General features: G+C 32.4%; 1 protein-coding gene across 1 annotated transcript; it reads left to right on the top strand.

Annotated features, from left to right (window-relative positions):
* Positions 1–2,827: 2,827 nt before the first annotated feature.
* LOC134243761 (uncharacterized) lies at positions 2,828–15,410 on the top strand (the record flags this gene model as incomplete). The annotated part of the gene is made up of 5 exons (XM_062726005.1): positions 2,828–2,998; positions 6,032–6,135; positions 14,646–14,690; positions 14,866–15,001; positions 15,206–15,410. Coding segments are annotated over 5 exons (597 nt in total), but the record flags the coding sequence as incomplete, so codon positions are not given.
* Positions 15,411–17,496: the final 2,086 nt, after the last annotated feature.

A 17,496-nucleotide genomic window follows, 5' to 3' on the forward strand; every position in this document is an offset into this window, starting at 1 on the left:
ACTGTAGGCAACCTGGATACATTTCCTTTGCCAAATACGAAAAAAAACTCCCGTATTCTTGACTGATTTTCTTTATTTTTAATTGAAAATGACAGTTTAAAATACAGTTTCATCTTGTTTAACTATAAATTATGCCCCGAAACGCCTTATTTGACCAAGCTAAAGTTGTAAAGCATCAATAAAGGAATTTATTTCTCAAGTTTGATAAATCTGTAGGCACCTTTCATTTACTAGATCTTGACCTTAATTAAAGCCTCTCAACGGCAAACTAAGGTCTCTCAATATCTTCTTGCTATCATTTCAACAAGTGATTCTATGAATAAGTAAGGAAATATGAAAAGTTTGCAGACTTCGCTCAAAAGATGAAGAGACCGACACAATACCCTGTTTGTTCAAACTAGCTTTGCTGAAATAAGTAAAAAAAAAAACTCCGCTCAACAAATTTAGACGTGTAGTCGCCTTTTGCATCATGCATTCAGTAATGGATCTTTATTATATAGCTAATAAATAGTCTCTAATAAAATACAACCAAAAATCTAGAGAATTTAAACGTTCAATATCTTGACGTTTTATTGAACGCTAACTTTGTATTACGAATATGAGTATGCCCGAAACATTCCGTTGTAAACAAAAAAGTCGTCTGGTCAAATTCTCAGAGCTAAATTAAAGAAAAGAAATGGCATCTAGGTAAGATGTGTTTATGTTTCACACAAAAATGAAATTATTTATTAAAATATAGTACGTATCAGACCCATTTAAACCTAAATAAGCAAATCATATCGCTCGGTAGGGTTATCGGAATGATGCGATATTGAATGCTGACAGGACAGACGTTAATTTAAATACCGATACCAAAAAAAATTATATTTTGGAGGTTTTTTTGAGTAGGAATAATTATTATAAATTATGTGGAAATGTTTCAGCTATATAATAAATGAGTTATTGAACTTATAGTGGTGAATATTCGCACTCGTTGGCTGTTCAAATGCACTCGCAAGCTCGTGCATTTGAACGAGACTTAAATAATCCGTAGCTAAATAAAACACATTATCCAATATTTCACAAATAATTAAGGAAAGTGATGTAATCAAATAAATATATTGTGATAGTGAGACAAATACCATTCAAAAAGCAAGAGTTGGGTAGTATTTTCCGAAATCGTCGTAATGTAATAGTGGTCCTTAACTCATAAAGAATAAGTCGCCACTTGTGGGTTCATCGTTTTTTTTAAAATAGCTATGTAGGTAAAAATAGTCTTTGGAATGGACCTGAAGGGTAGTCAATTTTTTTTAATTTTTAGATAAATCCCTAGAGCGTGTGATACAGGTATGTCTCAAGTTAGTTTATTTTGTAGATAAACAGAATGGTATGTCGTCTAATGAACAAGGCCATTGAAAAAGTAATTCCGGAGAGGGAAAGCAAATTATCATACACAGTATAACAATCCAAGCTTGGTAATTTTTTAGTCCACTTTAGCTGTCTTTAAGAGTTTCCATGTAAGTATGTAAATGACAAAATGATAAGTCTACATGGCCAAAAAAGAAAGCTCAATTTTATTCTATATAACCCACTCTGTAAAGAGGGGTAGAATTTTTATTGTCATTTACAAACTTACTTTGGGAGGGATCGACTGCCCAAAACAAGAAATTTTGAAATCAATTACTTTTCATGAGAGGTTTTTTTTTTATTGACAGCCTTTTTGTTGACATTAGTCTTTATGTCAGAAATTCTGCTATGTTTTTATTCAATTGAAATATGATATAGGTATCCAAACTGCTTTATATAGTTGTTTGACCTGTAGTGAATATTTGCCAGTAATGTAAAATCCCTTTTAAATATTCTGGAAAACACAGCATAGGGTTCGACATTAACATTAGTCTTTAGTCTAAGACTAAAACATTTTCATTTGGACTAATAAAATCTTTGGCTTATATTAGTCGAAGGGACAAATAAAATTTGTTTAAAATCTGGGAAGAAAATAAATAAGTTATGGATGTTCACCTCTCAACAATTTTAAATGGTAAACCCTCTAATCAGCGTATGAAATTAAACATTTTAGCGATCATGAATTAGCTATTTGAATCATAAAGAAAGACGTCGGATGTTTGGATGATGTAATCATAATTAGATAGAAACCAATGAGATTGGGAATATGATCGTAGTTCCTGATTACAAGATTTCGATGATTCTTGGAATAAAGCATTTCATTTTATTGTTTTTTTAGAGAAATTATAAAAAAAAAAATATACTGTAAACCAACTTTTATTCGCGACGACTTTATTTCGCGATTTACCTGGGGTAAACTATTTAGCGACGACTAATTTTCGCGATCAAAGCCTTTTTCCATCTGTTTTAAATAGACAGAGAGACTTTAAGTACCGGTTCGCAGCGAGAAATATTCGCGATGACGAGGATGTCGCGAACTTTGCGAAAATTTCTCGCACGCGAATAAAGTTGGTTTACAGTACTCTAAATTGCATTGTCTATTCTATATATTTATAGATTTTTTGACGGACTCATAAAATTTGTGCGCATACTTAAAGCTTTAAAAATGTTAGTGTCGAACCCTGCAGCAAAAGGTATAAAAAGTTCTTACTATGAGGTGAATTCCATATAGACACTTGTTTCAGAAATAAATTTTAATGTGTAGTAAAATAATAACGTCGTTATACTATGATTTAAGATTTATTCCCGAAGCATGTACCTTTGGTGAATAAAGAAAAAGCACGAATATGATGTATAGATATGATTTTTTTTGGTGATGGAATTGCACTTTGCCATGCTCTTCTTTTTTATTTGCATTTTCCATTTCCTTAAAAATTTGCAGATTGAAACAACAACTTCCATTAAGACAGGAGACTTGTCCCTGAGAGAGAAAGGCACATCATCTTCTTCATCAACTTATTCTTCATCATGCTCATTATCTGAACCTGGAGAGGATGTAGAATCAAGCATCTTAAATAGTCCACCTTCAAGTGATGACGAAAGGAACTATCCAGCAAGTTGTTCGTCTTATAAAGATCTGGCATACATAAATATCTATTATGAAAGGTAAACAGAGACTTTTGACAAATTTTTCAAAGATGTTAAAGATACTTTTATGAAAGAAAACAGTTTCTGACTAAATAAACTAAGAAAAAATTCTAAAATTTAGTCAGTTACACTGGGTAAGATAAGGAAACCTGATATTTAGGTCTAGGCCAAAAACATTGGCAAAAAAAATTTCCTTAACCTATAGAGTTACAAGTGAAAAAGATGCATAAAAAGATAAATATAATGTTGTTTTTCTTTAAAAGGAAATATTTAGTATCGTAGCTAGTGCATATGTAAAGCTCAAGGATGAATTGTTTTTCAACACCGTATTACGTAAAAAAAAAAATGAAGGTAATAAACAGTGGTTAAAATACAATTGGGAATTCAGATTTTATTGACAAGGACCGGGAAGATCAGTCATGAGATCGGGGGTCTACAAAAAGGAAACACGTATTCATCTACAAAGGAAGAGTTTCTGATTTTCCTTTTCTAGAATCATTAAGTTATACTCTGAATAAATTTATTACAATCAAGGAAATATTTAGATAAGGCTGTGTAACACTTATGTCATATCTATGCCAATAGCTCAAATTTTGGTATCATCGCAGTCGCAGTTTGATTCCACCACCACCACGACCGACTGAACAAATTGTCTGCGACTGCGATGATACCAAAATTTCCGTTAATTCCAGTAATAACAAACAGAGAATGCATTTTATTGTTTAAATAACATGATTTTAAAATGTGAACAAAGGGGGCTGCTTGTGCTTTTCATTTTATTTTGTTTATTTTATGACGTGTGCAGAGGGGATAAAAATATCCAAAATCATATTTATCAGCGACCTGCACAACTATCTCACACAGAAAAATAATAAATTAGACGGATTTAATCAATACAATACTATTATCTGATGGAAATGCCATTTATGTTTAAAATAATAAATGATAAATTTGTCAAATAGAATGTTTTTCTCTGGATATAATACCAAATTAAATATATATATAAACCTTTTTTATTCAACAGCCACCAATTAATGAATATGAAGTCTTTATTAATCAATTGCAAATAGTAGTCAATGTTGTATATTTTTTTAAAAAATACAATAAGAGGAAATATTTCACGCAATTTGAATTATGAAATTTTGATACATTTTGGACGCAGGAGTCGCACAAAACAGTATTAACACTTATGTCATATATATTTATATATGCCAAAGACTCAAATTTTTGGAACATCGCAGTCGGAGTTTGATTCCACCACCACCCCTACCCCATCCACCTAGAATCTAGAAAAACCCAATATTAATGCCCTATTGACGACCGACTGAACAAATTATCTGCATGTCCAACTTATTTTGCTTTACTTTGCTTCATTTTGTGTACAGCTATTTTTGTGTCCAGTTCTGAATATACATTCAGAAAATATATATTAAAAAATGAAAATTATTAATTTAGATCAAACATATTTAAGGGGGCCGACTATAGTTTTCATTGCGCAATATCTCGCGCATCATAGTAAAATGAAACGTATTTACTGTTTTAATGCAACTTTTTTCGCTTATTTATTAAAATTAAACAAAATTAAGAAATTATAGGTATAAAAATGTAATTACAATTTGATATAACTGATTTTTTAACCGATTTTGCAATTGATAAGTAGGTTGACGTCGTTGCAGTGTGTTTTTGACGTTATGATAATCTGTAGCTCCTAAAGAAAGGGGTAATAAAAATATTATTAAAGAAAAAGTAATAAACATCCGCTCTTGAAATTTAAAACATAGAAATTTGAGAATATCTCCAATATTTTTATCATGTTTTCATGTGAATCCATCGTGTACGTCATATATTGTAATACTCTATAAAAATAGTAAAATTTGCTAATTTTTTTTGCATTTTGAGATGCCCCCTCTGGTAACAAGACGGTAGAATTTTGTGTTTCTTACATATATTGTATAACACAGTATAACTCATCAAGTATAGTTTGAACAAAAAGTCTATTGTAGTATTTGTTAAATTTGCTTTAAAGTGCTGAAAATTTGCATTTTCCTATATAATCCTATAGTAAATGTACCTGTATTTTGAGACGGTCTCTCAAAAATACCTGGACAGTAGATTTCCCCAAAACTTTGCCTGTGCACTGAAATTAATGTAAGTTATGTATGGTATAAAAATGAAGAGTTTTGCTATTGCAGTTTTCGCACAATAAAAATATAGTCGTTTCCCTTAAAACCTACATCGTGTACATTGGATATAAACAATAATTTAGTTTTGGCAGCATTAATTCCGAAGATTTTTATTATAAAACCTATACTTCTTTAAGGACAGATGATACAAACAAAAAATGGATTCCTGGATTGGTATATATTTTTTGGCCTAATTTCATTGCAAATAATGCAAATAATAAATTTCTAGAATAAAAAGAAATTGTAAACCTTCTGTGGTGTTCAAAAGCATGCCCTTCTGAAACCATCCTTATTAATCTAGTATACAAATATTTTTCACTTCAAATTCCATTTTTGTGCAAATTTGAATAAAAAATTAAAAACTACACCGTGAAAGCTATTCATTTTAATTATTTAAACGTGATCCAATTTGTTATTTTCAAATTCTTTGACAAAAATTTGTTTGTATCATCTGTCCTTAATGCTCTAAAGTTACCGGTAAGTTTATGAGTGAAATTATCATGAATAATCAAGAACAATGATCAGTGGATACTTTATGGTAGACACTTAATTCTTGGGGAATCATAAAGATGATTAAATTATGTAATACATGAAAATTACACAAAATTTTTAATTTATTTAAAAATAAATTTGTTCAAAACATTTTTTCTAGAACCTCGAACCAAACTGTCTGCTTTCGGACTAACGACCTCTTGTTGTTGAAAATTGAACTGGCAAGAAGGCAGAAGGAATTTTGTATTTTGCATAAAATAACAGATTTGAAAACCTATAATCAATGACTGATAACTGCTATATTTTTTGTTTTACTTTTATAGGTTTATGTGAACAGACAGAAGATAAGTGTGAAGAACTTGTATGACCATCTCCGTGTCATTGACAAGGACGTTCCACGGACAGACAGGGACCTAGAATACTTCAAGTCAGTATATCAATAAAACGGAAAAATTAATAATTACTGTATACAGGGAAAATTTTGCCCTAGTCTGGCGTGGGTGAATTTAAAACGGGGCGAATTCAATGTAAACAGTATAATATCTTAAATCAAAAATCTTTTTAAAATGGGGCAAACTTGTTTTCAGATGTGAAAGGGTGAAAATAAGACGGGGCGAAAATAACCCTGTATACAGTATTATAAGTCTGTATACAGGGTTATTTCTGCCTCACTTTATTTTTGCCCTTTTACATTTGCAAAGAATTTTGCCTGTTCTTGAATTTGTCCAGTCACAGTTCTGTTTAAGAAATTATACTGTATTCTTTGAATTCGGCCAGTTTTAAATTTGCCCAACGGAGGGTAGGGCAAAAGGGACAAAATTAAAAGGGGACAAAAATTTCCCTGTATATAGGAATTCAATTCCTGCAGACAGATTAAGGGACCTAAGAATAGTTCAAGTCAATATTTCAAATAAATGGAAAAATTAATTCATTCAATCCCTATTCAGTTGACAGATAAAGACCTTTAAGTTAGTATATTCTGTAAAATGGTACAATTTTAAAATTTATGCCATCATTAAAAAACTTTTTAATTTGTTTGAAGTACACCGACATTCATATTTTTTAAAACTAAATTACCTCATTCTGAGAGGGACTTGGTAATACTTCAAGTCAGTATTTCATGATAAGGAAAAATTCATTTAATTTAATTCCTGCATATAGATAGAGACTTTAAGTATTCTTCAAATCTGTATTTGAATAAAATGGAAGAATTTATTCAAATTTCAGAATTGATGCGAAAATGATTCAAATTGATTTCCTTAATGAATATTCTATATCAAAATAAAAATATTATTAAAGAAAAAGTATTAAACATACGCTCTTGAAATTTAAAACATAAAAAATTGAGAATATTTCCAATATTTCATCATGTTTTCATGTGAATCCATGGTGTACGTCATATTTTGTAATACTCTATAAAAATAGTAAAATCTGCTAATTTTTTGCATTTTAAGATGCCCCCTCTGGTAACAAGACGGTAGAATTTTGTGGTTCTTACATATATTGTATAATATAGTATTATTCATAAAATATTATAGTTTGAACAAAATGTCTATTGTAGTATTTGTGTAATTTGCTTTAAAGTGCTAAAAATTGGCATTTTCCTATATAATCCTATAGTAAATGTACCTGTATTTTGAGACGGTCCTTTAAAAATACCTGGACAATAGATTTCCCCCAAACTTTGCATGTACACTGAAGTTAATGTAAGTTATATATGGTATAAAAATGAAAAGTTTCGCTATTGTAGTTTTCACACAATAAAACTAAAGTTGGCCCCCTTAATTATAACTTTATTAAATAGGAGAATTTGGCGTTTGCAGTTTTAAGAATGTCCTGGAGGGTAAATGGGTGAGCTATAAATTTATTCCGAAAGAAAATTGTAGCCGTTGTTTGGGAATTTTTAGGTTATAAAGTTGTAAATCGATTTCTTTATTAAATAGCAAAGTTTGTCACGATAAATTTTTTTAATTATACATTGATTGTACCTTTGCACGATAGCTATTTAACATCTGGCTTTGGGTAATATCGTGTTGAAATACTAGTATAAATGTGCAAGGTTACACCTATAAGATTCGCTGTTTTTTGTTTGAAGTTTTCTGTTCTATATATTTACTGTACGATCCCTAAAAACTGTGTTGTATCAATCTGTTAAGAACCCCAAAGAAATTTCACTGATATAATTATTATTATTTCACTGAAATTTACAGCAAACAATGTATGTTTTACAGACACATGAGCAGGTGGATTTCAATGAACAAAGATGATATTATGGGTATCACTTACAAAAAGCAATGTACTGCATGTTTGCCAATATTTAACAAATTATCACTACTGATGATATTCAGTTGACTTTAAGACAAATACATGTAGCATATTGGTAGGGGTGGTAGTTCATTTGTTAAAAAAAATTGACAGTAAAAAAAATCTTGGTACTCAGTAAGTCATACCGTGTTTTTAAAAATAAGGGAAATCTCACATCAGAGCCAAAGTTCCCCTCTTTCTCTCTCAGAGTAGGGTTCCCCCCTCGTTATAGAGTTAATATAAACCACAGCCGCAATGTTTTTTGGAAAAAAAAGATTAATGAGAAACTGATTTTTAAGAGGTAAATTAGGGATTTCATTCGAGATGTAAGGCAAATCATGGAATCTCAACCAAAATATATAGATTTCAAAAGAAATGTAAATATTCTCAAAACATAATGAATCAAACAAAAATGGATATCTGGATTGGTACATGTCTAATTTTGGACCTATTTTGGTTGTAAATGATTACAATTATAATAAACTTTCTAAAATATTAAAAAGTTGTAAACTTCAAATTTCCGACTTTCTGTAACCATCCTTATTAATCTATACAATTTTTTTGGTCATATTACAACTTCTTAAATCCCAATTTTGTGAAACTTTTAATGAAAGATTTAAAATGACTTTCATTTTACTTAATATCTATATAAGACTTAAATTGTAATTTTCACGGTTTGTTTGTATCATCTGTCCTTAAATTATATTTGATCGGGGGGAAAATTGGCTCTGGGGGAAATCGCACTCTGTAACTACAATACAGAGTAGGATTTCTCCCCGGAAAATTGACTCTGGTGTGGAATTTCCCCAGGGGGAATCCTACTCTACAGCCTGTTTTCCTGGGGGGGATCCTACGCTTGAGCCAGTTTTCCGGGGGGGATTTTAGGGGGAAAGCCTACTCTACAAGACCGGGTATGTCATTTTCTTAAATATAAGTGGTTTTGTTCAATAACATTGGCTTTCCTGTTCTTGAAAGATTTTTTTCCCTATTTATTACTCTGTAAAAATTTCGTCCGAATTATGGCCCCTCCCTACCCCTTGAATTATGATTTGAACAGATATGAATCTACACAATCTAATGATGCTTCCATTCAAACGAATTCACAGCAAGAGAATCATTCCTCAAAGAGTTCCCACTATGTAAGATTTTTATTTTATTGAATGTATTTCCATGTGGTGACTTTCTCTACATCATGCTTGATTAGACATAGGATTCATTTCTGAAAAAAAAATAAGCAACGCTTCATACTTCAAACTATTTTCCATTTTAATCTAATGCCGTTGTTGTTATTTTAAGTCATTGTAAGGATTTTTTTTTAATATTGAATGGCGTAGAGGGATATTTCACTTTAGATATTTATGACTATTTCTGTGGAAGCACCCGTAGACAGAGTTGGTTAAAATCATTACGCCGTTGCTTTAACTAGGGCAACAATGCGTGATCAAAGTTTTATATGGGATAAAACTTCTAAAGAACAGAAAAGTTATAAATCCCGTTTATATTATTACAGACTGCGCAGAAAGTGCTTGAAGAATCAATTTCTACAAAACAATAGACCAATCAATTGAAATCTTATGTCATGATTGCAAAAAAGAATCAGTTAGTTTAGATTAAGTTAGAAAGAAGAACAAGAAGGAACAAGGCGTGTATAATGTCTATCATCGTCGGAAACCCATGCGCGGGTATGTTAAGGAAGCATATAAGTCATTTTTCGGGAAATTTAGACTTTTTAAAGAAAATTAAGTTTAATAATTTACAAAAACCGATGATAAACATAAACTATTATTTTTTATTGCATAAAGATAAAAGAGTGTCTAATGCAACGACGTGTACCACCACCGCGGCATCACGTGACTTCTCTTAATAGCGAAATTTTCCTTAATAAAAAAGCTAATAGAACAACAATACCCCGGAGTTAAATCATTTCTTTGAGTAAATAATACATTTGAAAAACATCTATTTAGCCTAAAAAGTGCTGCTAGAACCCCGCTGTCCCGTCAGTAAAATAATTATTCCACACATTCGCACAAAACTTTACCCGATGTTTTGAATTTTTCACATATGAACCGAGATTTTTCGTAAAACCATGCTTAATTTGGGATTCTAGCAGCACTTTCCAAGTATTTTAGGAGGCAAACTTTCAATCTGTACAAATCTCATGTTTTGAAATTCAAAGCTTATTGTTGTTCTGTTGCATTATTTTTGTCACAAATGACAGAGGAAAGGCCGTCCGAGATATGTATAAAGCTGACTGTCTTCAAAAGAGAATATAATCGATGAAAATAAATTAGCATACCTGTTTTATTAACTGAACTCCATATGATTTTTTAGACGTCTCCATATCAGTGAAATATTCTGGAGAGGGACGTTAAACAGTATACAATCAATCAGACCATATGATTTTCACAAAATATGCACGATATTTGCTTTTAAACTCCATTCTACACATCTTTGTACATACCGTCTTAGTCAAATTCTCTTTACACGACATGGTAAATTCCAAAGTTTCTTGATGTACATATATGACGTCATCGGTGGTGGATTTTAATCAAAATTACATTATACAGCATAACAAAATAAGAGCATTTCATTTTGGTAATGTTTACATGTTTCTAATAATTTTCTAGAGTTAAATTACGTCTCTAAATACCAAAAATACGAAAACTTGCGTTCTAGAATTGACGTCATCTTGCCTTCTATAACGTCATAATGTAGCACTGATTAAGTCAAGGTTAATATTTTGTATACTTCCTTATCCCCCCTGCGTGGGTGATCTCGTCTTTACTTATCACCGGGTGATAACTAAAGACGAGATCACCCGTGGGTTTCCGACGATGAATATCTATAGCTTCAGATATTAGAAAATCATATTCAGTTTGTGAACTGAATATTCAGATTAAGCTCTCATCATTGAAATTCAGGGAATTATGAGAAACAAACCTTTTCTGAGATAAAAAATCTCGGAAAAATTACTCTTTTATAAAAATATATTAAGATGGTATTCTTCGGATTCAAACTCTAGCAATAAAAATCCGGAGTATAATACTATTTTGAGTCTAACCACTACGCCACATGGCTCATGATGAACATTGGCGTCGGAAGCAAATTGAAAGTGGGGGGGGGGGGGGGGGGCTAAGTATAAAAAAATAATTTCGTATCTTCCAATAAAAAAACCTGACGAGCAAAAAAAAAAGGAAATGTCCATTTCCCAAACACGAAAATCCTATTTCGTGGGGGGGGGGCGGTTAGGATCGATCTTCAGTACCGCTACTTTCCCTGTACTTTTAACTTATACTAAGATGTACCTGTGAAAAGTGTGGGGGCTAAACTTACGCAGATATGTTCAATGTCTATTATAAGTATATATTTCGAAAAAAAAGTGGGGGGGGGGCCCCCTGCCCCAGCCCACCCCGGTTCCGACACCTATGATGAATTAGGCATTTAAATCATGTTTTGAGTTAACAGACTTATATCATACAAGTGTACTTTAAAGGTATAGCAGAGGCCTGTTCAGCAGGGCGAACGTTCGCTCGCCAAAATTCCTTATACCTCCAATAGTAATTTGGCGAGCGCTCGCGAACGTTCCCTCTGCTGTACAGGCCTCAGGTCTTTGCTCCACGTTTTTGTAAACCAAAATATGTATAGGAATATTTTATTGCAAACTTTTAGAATTATCTTTCAAAAACTGGAGCGAAGACCCACTCATAATGAAAAAAAAAAATGCTATAGTATGAGAAAATGATCTTTCTGTCCTTTATTATTATATTTATGCTTTTATCATAGGCAAATAATTTCAGTCTTATTGAGACTTTCGTAAATTATAATAGTTATTTTTCATTTAGTATACTTTAATGTTAAATGAAATATTAAAGAAAATTGGGATATGATTTGGATTTCAATTCATGTTTGTGGCACTTTTGTGCTATATTCAGCAGTTTGTCCTTCGTCCGTATAATTATATATTTCCAATATTAGAACTCATGTCATGTTTTCTTTACCGAGTTTGTTGTATTTGATAAACTCTGAACACATCAACGAGCACGGACTTTCAATATTTGCCTTTTACGTTTCTCGACCCTGATTTTAATATTTTTCTTTAAAATATTTGCACCAAAAATTTCTACTTTCTTCAGCACTAAGAAAAAAGTTTACTTTGTGAAAGTGCAAGGGTACATCAATCAAAAGCATCCCGAAAAACCTAGATTCAATAATTTCAATTAAAAATATCTGAAGTACTATGGCAACATATAATTCGTGCTATTAAACAGAAAAGTTGAGAAAATATTAATTTCAAATCCAGGCATCCTCAAGTAAAACAATTTGATCCTTGTTTTAGACCAAGATCATTAAAAGGAGTAGCTGAAAACTTTTATCTTACTTTATAATTTCTTCCTTATCTGTGAATAATTTCCTGAATAACATTGATTCACTTCATAGGATATAGTTTTATTTTTCAATCTTAAATATTTCTCGCAAGAAAACGAATATACAATATTAAAGTAAATTTCTATAAACGAGAGGAAACAAGATTTTATTTCATTTTATTGTTTTATATTTTCATTTATACAAAACTTTGTGGCTACTGAGCTATTAGCTTTCACGGGGATTTGTTTGAAACATATCAAGAGTACGTCATTGTTATAAATAGTTTTAAATATCTTAAATTGCAAAACTGTAATGTAATATATATATATATATATTTCTCGGAGTGTTATTTAAAGTTCTTAGTAATAATTTTAAAATTCTTGACATGCGCAATAAAGAAAACCCACACGCAAAATCGGGTATAAAAACCCACTTGGAAGCTATATTCCTTCTTTTTTCCAGTCTTCTCTGCTGTTTTGGAAGGTTGGTGCTCACTGCATTAGTTTTTCATACAATAATTAATGTTTTAATACAAGAAACACTTTCATTTAGACATGTATATATTTAACAATAGGATCATCTTTGAAATAATGTTTCACTGCCCTGATCCGATTCTGGGTGAAAATGTTGGGTCGGTTGATAGTTCGGAAAATCTTCCAAAAATTTTCGACATACAGTATTTTTTTACTGCATAGGAGGAATGAAAAGAAAAAAAACATCGTATTCTGGAATGCCAAAAATACTTTTGAACTGGGTCATTTTAGTTTTGAGTCGGTCAGGATAGGGCAAACAAACAATCTTTAAATGATGGCCTAGTGGTTGATCTAATTATTATATGTTGCTTAAAGTCCCTCTCGAAATTTTTCACTCACATGGAGACGCAACCACTTGCCGGTGGAGAGATACAAATTTTGTCCTATACTTAACACTCAGGGCCATTGAGCAGGAATTTGTCTTTTTCGTACCAGCACCGACTGCGACAGGGACATTGGGTGAAACGGTCTCATCCAAAAGACCGGTCTCTACTTTATAAAGTGGGATTCGAACCGGCGAAGTAATGATCGACTCAAGATCACACTCTCTATCCATTATGGCCTAGTGAGATTTATTCTTAGAATCAGCTAGCTATTGCCCTTTCCATATAGATAATTTCTAAAAAGAAAAGTAACATGGCATTATATGGAATTATAGACAATATGCTTGGACTATATTGGGGAATTCTATCATAACTATGAAGATGTTGTCAGAAAGTTGTGATAAAGCCAAACATTTAGACAGAAGTTGCTGTATTAATGTATTGCAGTAAATAAACATGATCCGCATGATTAAGCCAAAGATATTTTTTACTTTCGAATACTAAGCTTATATTCATGTTCATTCTGCATGTAAATTAAATCTACTGTGTTAAGAGAATGCCATTTTAATTACGATGAAAATATTGCAAAACATATTGCAATACAGCTAAAAATATCAGAACGAGATCTCTGGCCAATACCCCTCCAGGGGTTTCAACCAACCCATTCACCTACTAACAATGAGCGTCTATTGTGTCAGAGAACAATGAAGAGAACAAAGGGACAATGGAGATAAGAACAATGTAACGACCCTGAGCTAATTATAAGAACTATGATTAAATTAGCATAATGATTAGGTGGAATGCACGGAACGTTGCCACTGGGAGGAATTCGTGGACACTGGAAACCTAAGGTACCGGAAACTGTTGACTTCAGAAGTCAATAGAACTTCTAAAAAACGTGTTTGTATTTTCTAATGCTTTCTTGCCGATATACAAAATACGGATAAAGCAAATATGTTTTTTTTAATACATACACAAAAAAGAGTTTGTTTTATGGTGGTTGTAGTAACTGGAAGAAGCAATCATAATCCGTTTGGAGTTCAAGGAAAGATTCATTTAGAAAATAATATTTTACAATTTTGGATGGGTGACTCGTTTAAAGTTTTGAACTGATCCCATACACAATAACTGCAAGGCCCTTAACCTTCAAACAACATTTGTGCTAATCTTACATCTAGAAATGCATGCTACTAGCTAGTTTATTTGTTGTGTGTAGAACATTAATTGCCTTACTTATAGGCAAAAGTCTTTGAAGTTAATTCCGTAATCACTTATTACTATGACGTATAAAAGTTAAGAGTCCTTGTTGCCTCCCCCCTTCCCACACACGCCTTCCTGTCATTTAAATCATAGCACCCATAACTAGGTCAGTGTCACTACATTACTTTGTTTTTTTCCACTGTATTCTATAGCTCTCCCCACCGTTTGACTCTCATTGTTAATAGAGGAGTGGGGATGTAAGTGGTCGTCTATACTACTTACACCTCGTTTAATCCAGTAATAATATATCGCAATATTGAACTTAGAGTTATCAAGATGTTTGTGTTTTTACCAAGTTCACTTAAACTTTTGTTCGTGTTTTGTTTTTTGATTTATTAAATGTTTAATATCTTTAACTTTAACTTTTCCTAGGTACAGAATGGCTTACAAGCTCACAAGAAAATATGATGCTTTTATCATAGACGCAATGGATGGAAGACCAAATACAGCGATTCCAGGTATAGGACGGGTATATGGGAGGAGACTGAGAGAACAAGGGTTTGTCACGGTTTGTACAAGTTCATGTTTCATATTGCAATTCTTCAAAAAATGTACATTGTATGTTGTTTTTTTTTTGAAATGATAAATTTAATGTTTTTGTCTTGCATTTGTTATGGTAATTTACTTATCGAAAACTTAAACAATGTTAATGATACACAAAAATGATAGCCACGCACAACCTCTTAAAGATAATGTTTTATTTCTTTGGTAGGCCTTGGATGTCTATGGAGCGTATAAAGAATACGATGAGATAAACTTCAAAATATGGTTGTTCGACATGTGCAGGGCTAATAGAAGATACCAGAACGCCGCTTATCAAGGCCTCCATGCATGGAGTTTGTACTACGTGTAATGCAGGACACAATCCTTGTTGTGTACCGGTAGACAATAGATACATTGTCTGTAAGCTTTTCAAATGTCTCAAAGTTTTTTTTTATTGTTCTTACAAATGATAATGGACAGTTTATTCCAAGGTTGATTATTATGAATTAATAAAAAGAATCTTCTTTTTCAAAAACCACTGTGCCAGGAAAGGTGAAACTCATGTGGAGTCATCCTCAGGCCTGGTGTACATTCAAATTTGATGAAATCATGCCTCTGGTGGTAAGGTAGGACCAGAAGGCGTTTAAAGTTCGAAGTTTTTCAAAGTAATATATAGAAAAAATCAAAACAAAATCTTTTTCTCGAGTACATGTATCACTAGGCCAGGAAAGGGGAAACTAAAGTGAATCATTCTCAAGTGGGTGGTGTTGCTTCAATTTTTTTTCAAACATATCCCCTGCCATAGGATGGGTTTACAACGGACTATCAAAGCATTACATTGTAATATAAAGGTAAAATCTCCTTCATAGCGGTTCTTGAGAATAATATTATCAAAGATTTTTACTATATTTTTCAATGTAAAAGGTAGATTCCCTATTTAGGTTCCGGGGTCGAGATTTGAACAATTTAAATTTTACACTACACAAAAGATGCTATCGTATACATTTCAACTTTCCCCGGTTCAGTAATTCTTAGAAGATTTTCAAGATTGTTCCTATATTTTTTTCCATGTAGAACTTGGATTTCTTGTTGTTGTCCCTCCCTGAGGGTTCATGATATTAACAAATAAGAATCTACTTTATTTCGGGTTGCTTCCTCATAAGTTTTAGCTCTTCTGGCTAAGTGATTCTTGTGAAGAAGATTTTTAAATATGAGGGTTGTCCCAAAACTCGTAGACAGGCCTTACAGTTAAGATTAATTTTTGCTAAACATAATCTCTCTTCTGTTCATACTAAAATGCAACATTTTTAGATCATGCATTTCAAAAAAGCATGATAAAATAACATTTATTAAGAAAACAGTGTAAAATTAAAGAAAGCTTATAGGTGTACATAGGCACAAACTAGAGGTACTGTGAGCAAAGAGCTCACTAAATGATACCTCACCCCCATCCCCCTTCTCCCACATGATTATAATGGAAAAAGTCCATGTTTTGTTGTTGCCGGAAAACCCAAATTTATGTGTCGGATCAAAAAAAAAAAATAGGAGGTGCACAACGGTAATATGTCATAAAGATTCTGTGAAAGTTTCGTTAAATTACACACAGTGGTTTAAGAGGAGTTGCGGATAAGAAATGGGTACCCCCAAAGCGTAACAGACGGACGTACGGACAGCTAGACGGACGTACAGCTAGACGGACGTACAGACAGACGGACGGACACACCGAATACAGTATGCCCTCCCACTTTTCAGGCGGGGGGGGGGTTTAAAAATCTAACGTGATCTACGTTTCTTGGCACGTCACGATTATTTTTTAAGTTATACCCATGGCTGTGTTTAGCACGCGACTCTTAAGCATCCAACGAAATTTTTTTTCAGGTGAAAAAAAACCTTCCTGAAAGAGGGGCTCATTTAATATCATTATACTATCAATATTTTTTTAATCAAATTATTTTATTTCAGTCAAAATTTATTCGAAATTCTGCCTTACATTGTATGGAACAGAGAAATTACACAATGTTTGATGTCGATCATGGACCATAACGTTGCATACCGTCTGCGTTTATCATTGCAAATCTTTCTTTACCGAAATGGCGATGGCTTGAGTAACGACGACAAAGAATTTGATTGGAGCTTTTCTATAGACCCGCCTCCTACTCTCTCAAATGTAAAGCCGAAAATATGGAATGTTTCCAAGAAAGGTAGAACAGCTGTAGAAAAAGAGCAAAAATTGGTACTTACTGAGCAAAGTATTCAGTGAACCAATGTAGCAACTTATTGATTTATTGTGTGTGGGGGTAATCTTTACAATGATCTTCAAGTAAAATATGTTCCCTCTCAGTGAATAAGCATGATCAGTGTAATTAAGCCAACGATATTTTTCAGGGGGATACCTAGCATATCCATTTAATTTTAATTACTATGAAAATGTTGCAATACATATTACAATACTATTAAAACTAGAGGTACTGTGAGCAATTGGCTCACTAAATGATATCCCCCGCCTCCTATATGTGTATA

Source organism: Saccostrea cucullata, unplaced genomic scaffold, assembly GCF_032062105.1.
Source record: "Saccostrea cucullata isolate Sc308-1 unplaced genomic scaffold, CSIRO_AGI_Scuc_v1 ctg2643, whole genome shotgun sequence".
NCBI classification, from domain to species: Eukaryota; Metazoa; Mollusca; class Bivalvia; order Ostreida; family Ostreidae; genus Saccostrea; species Saccostrea cuccullata.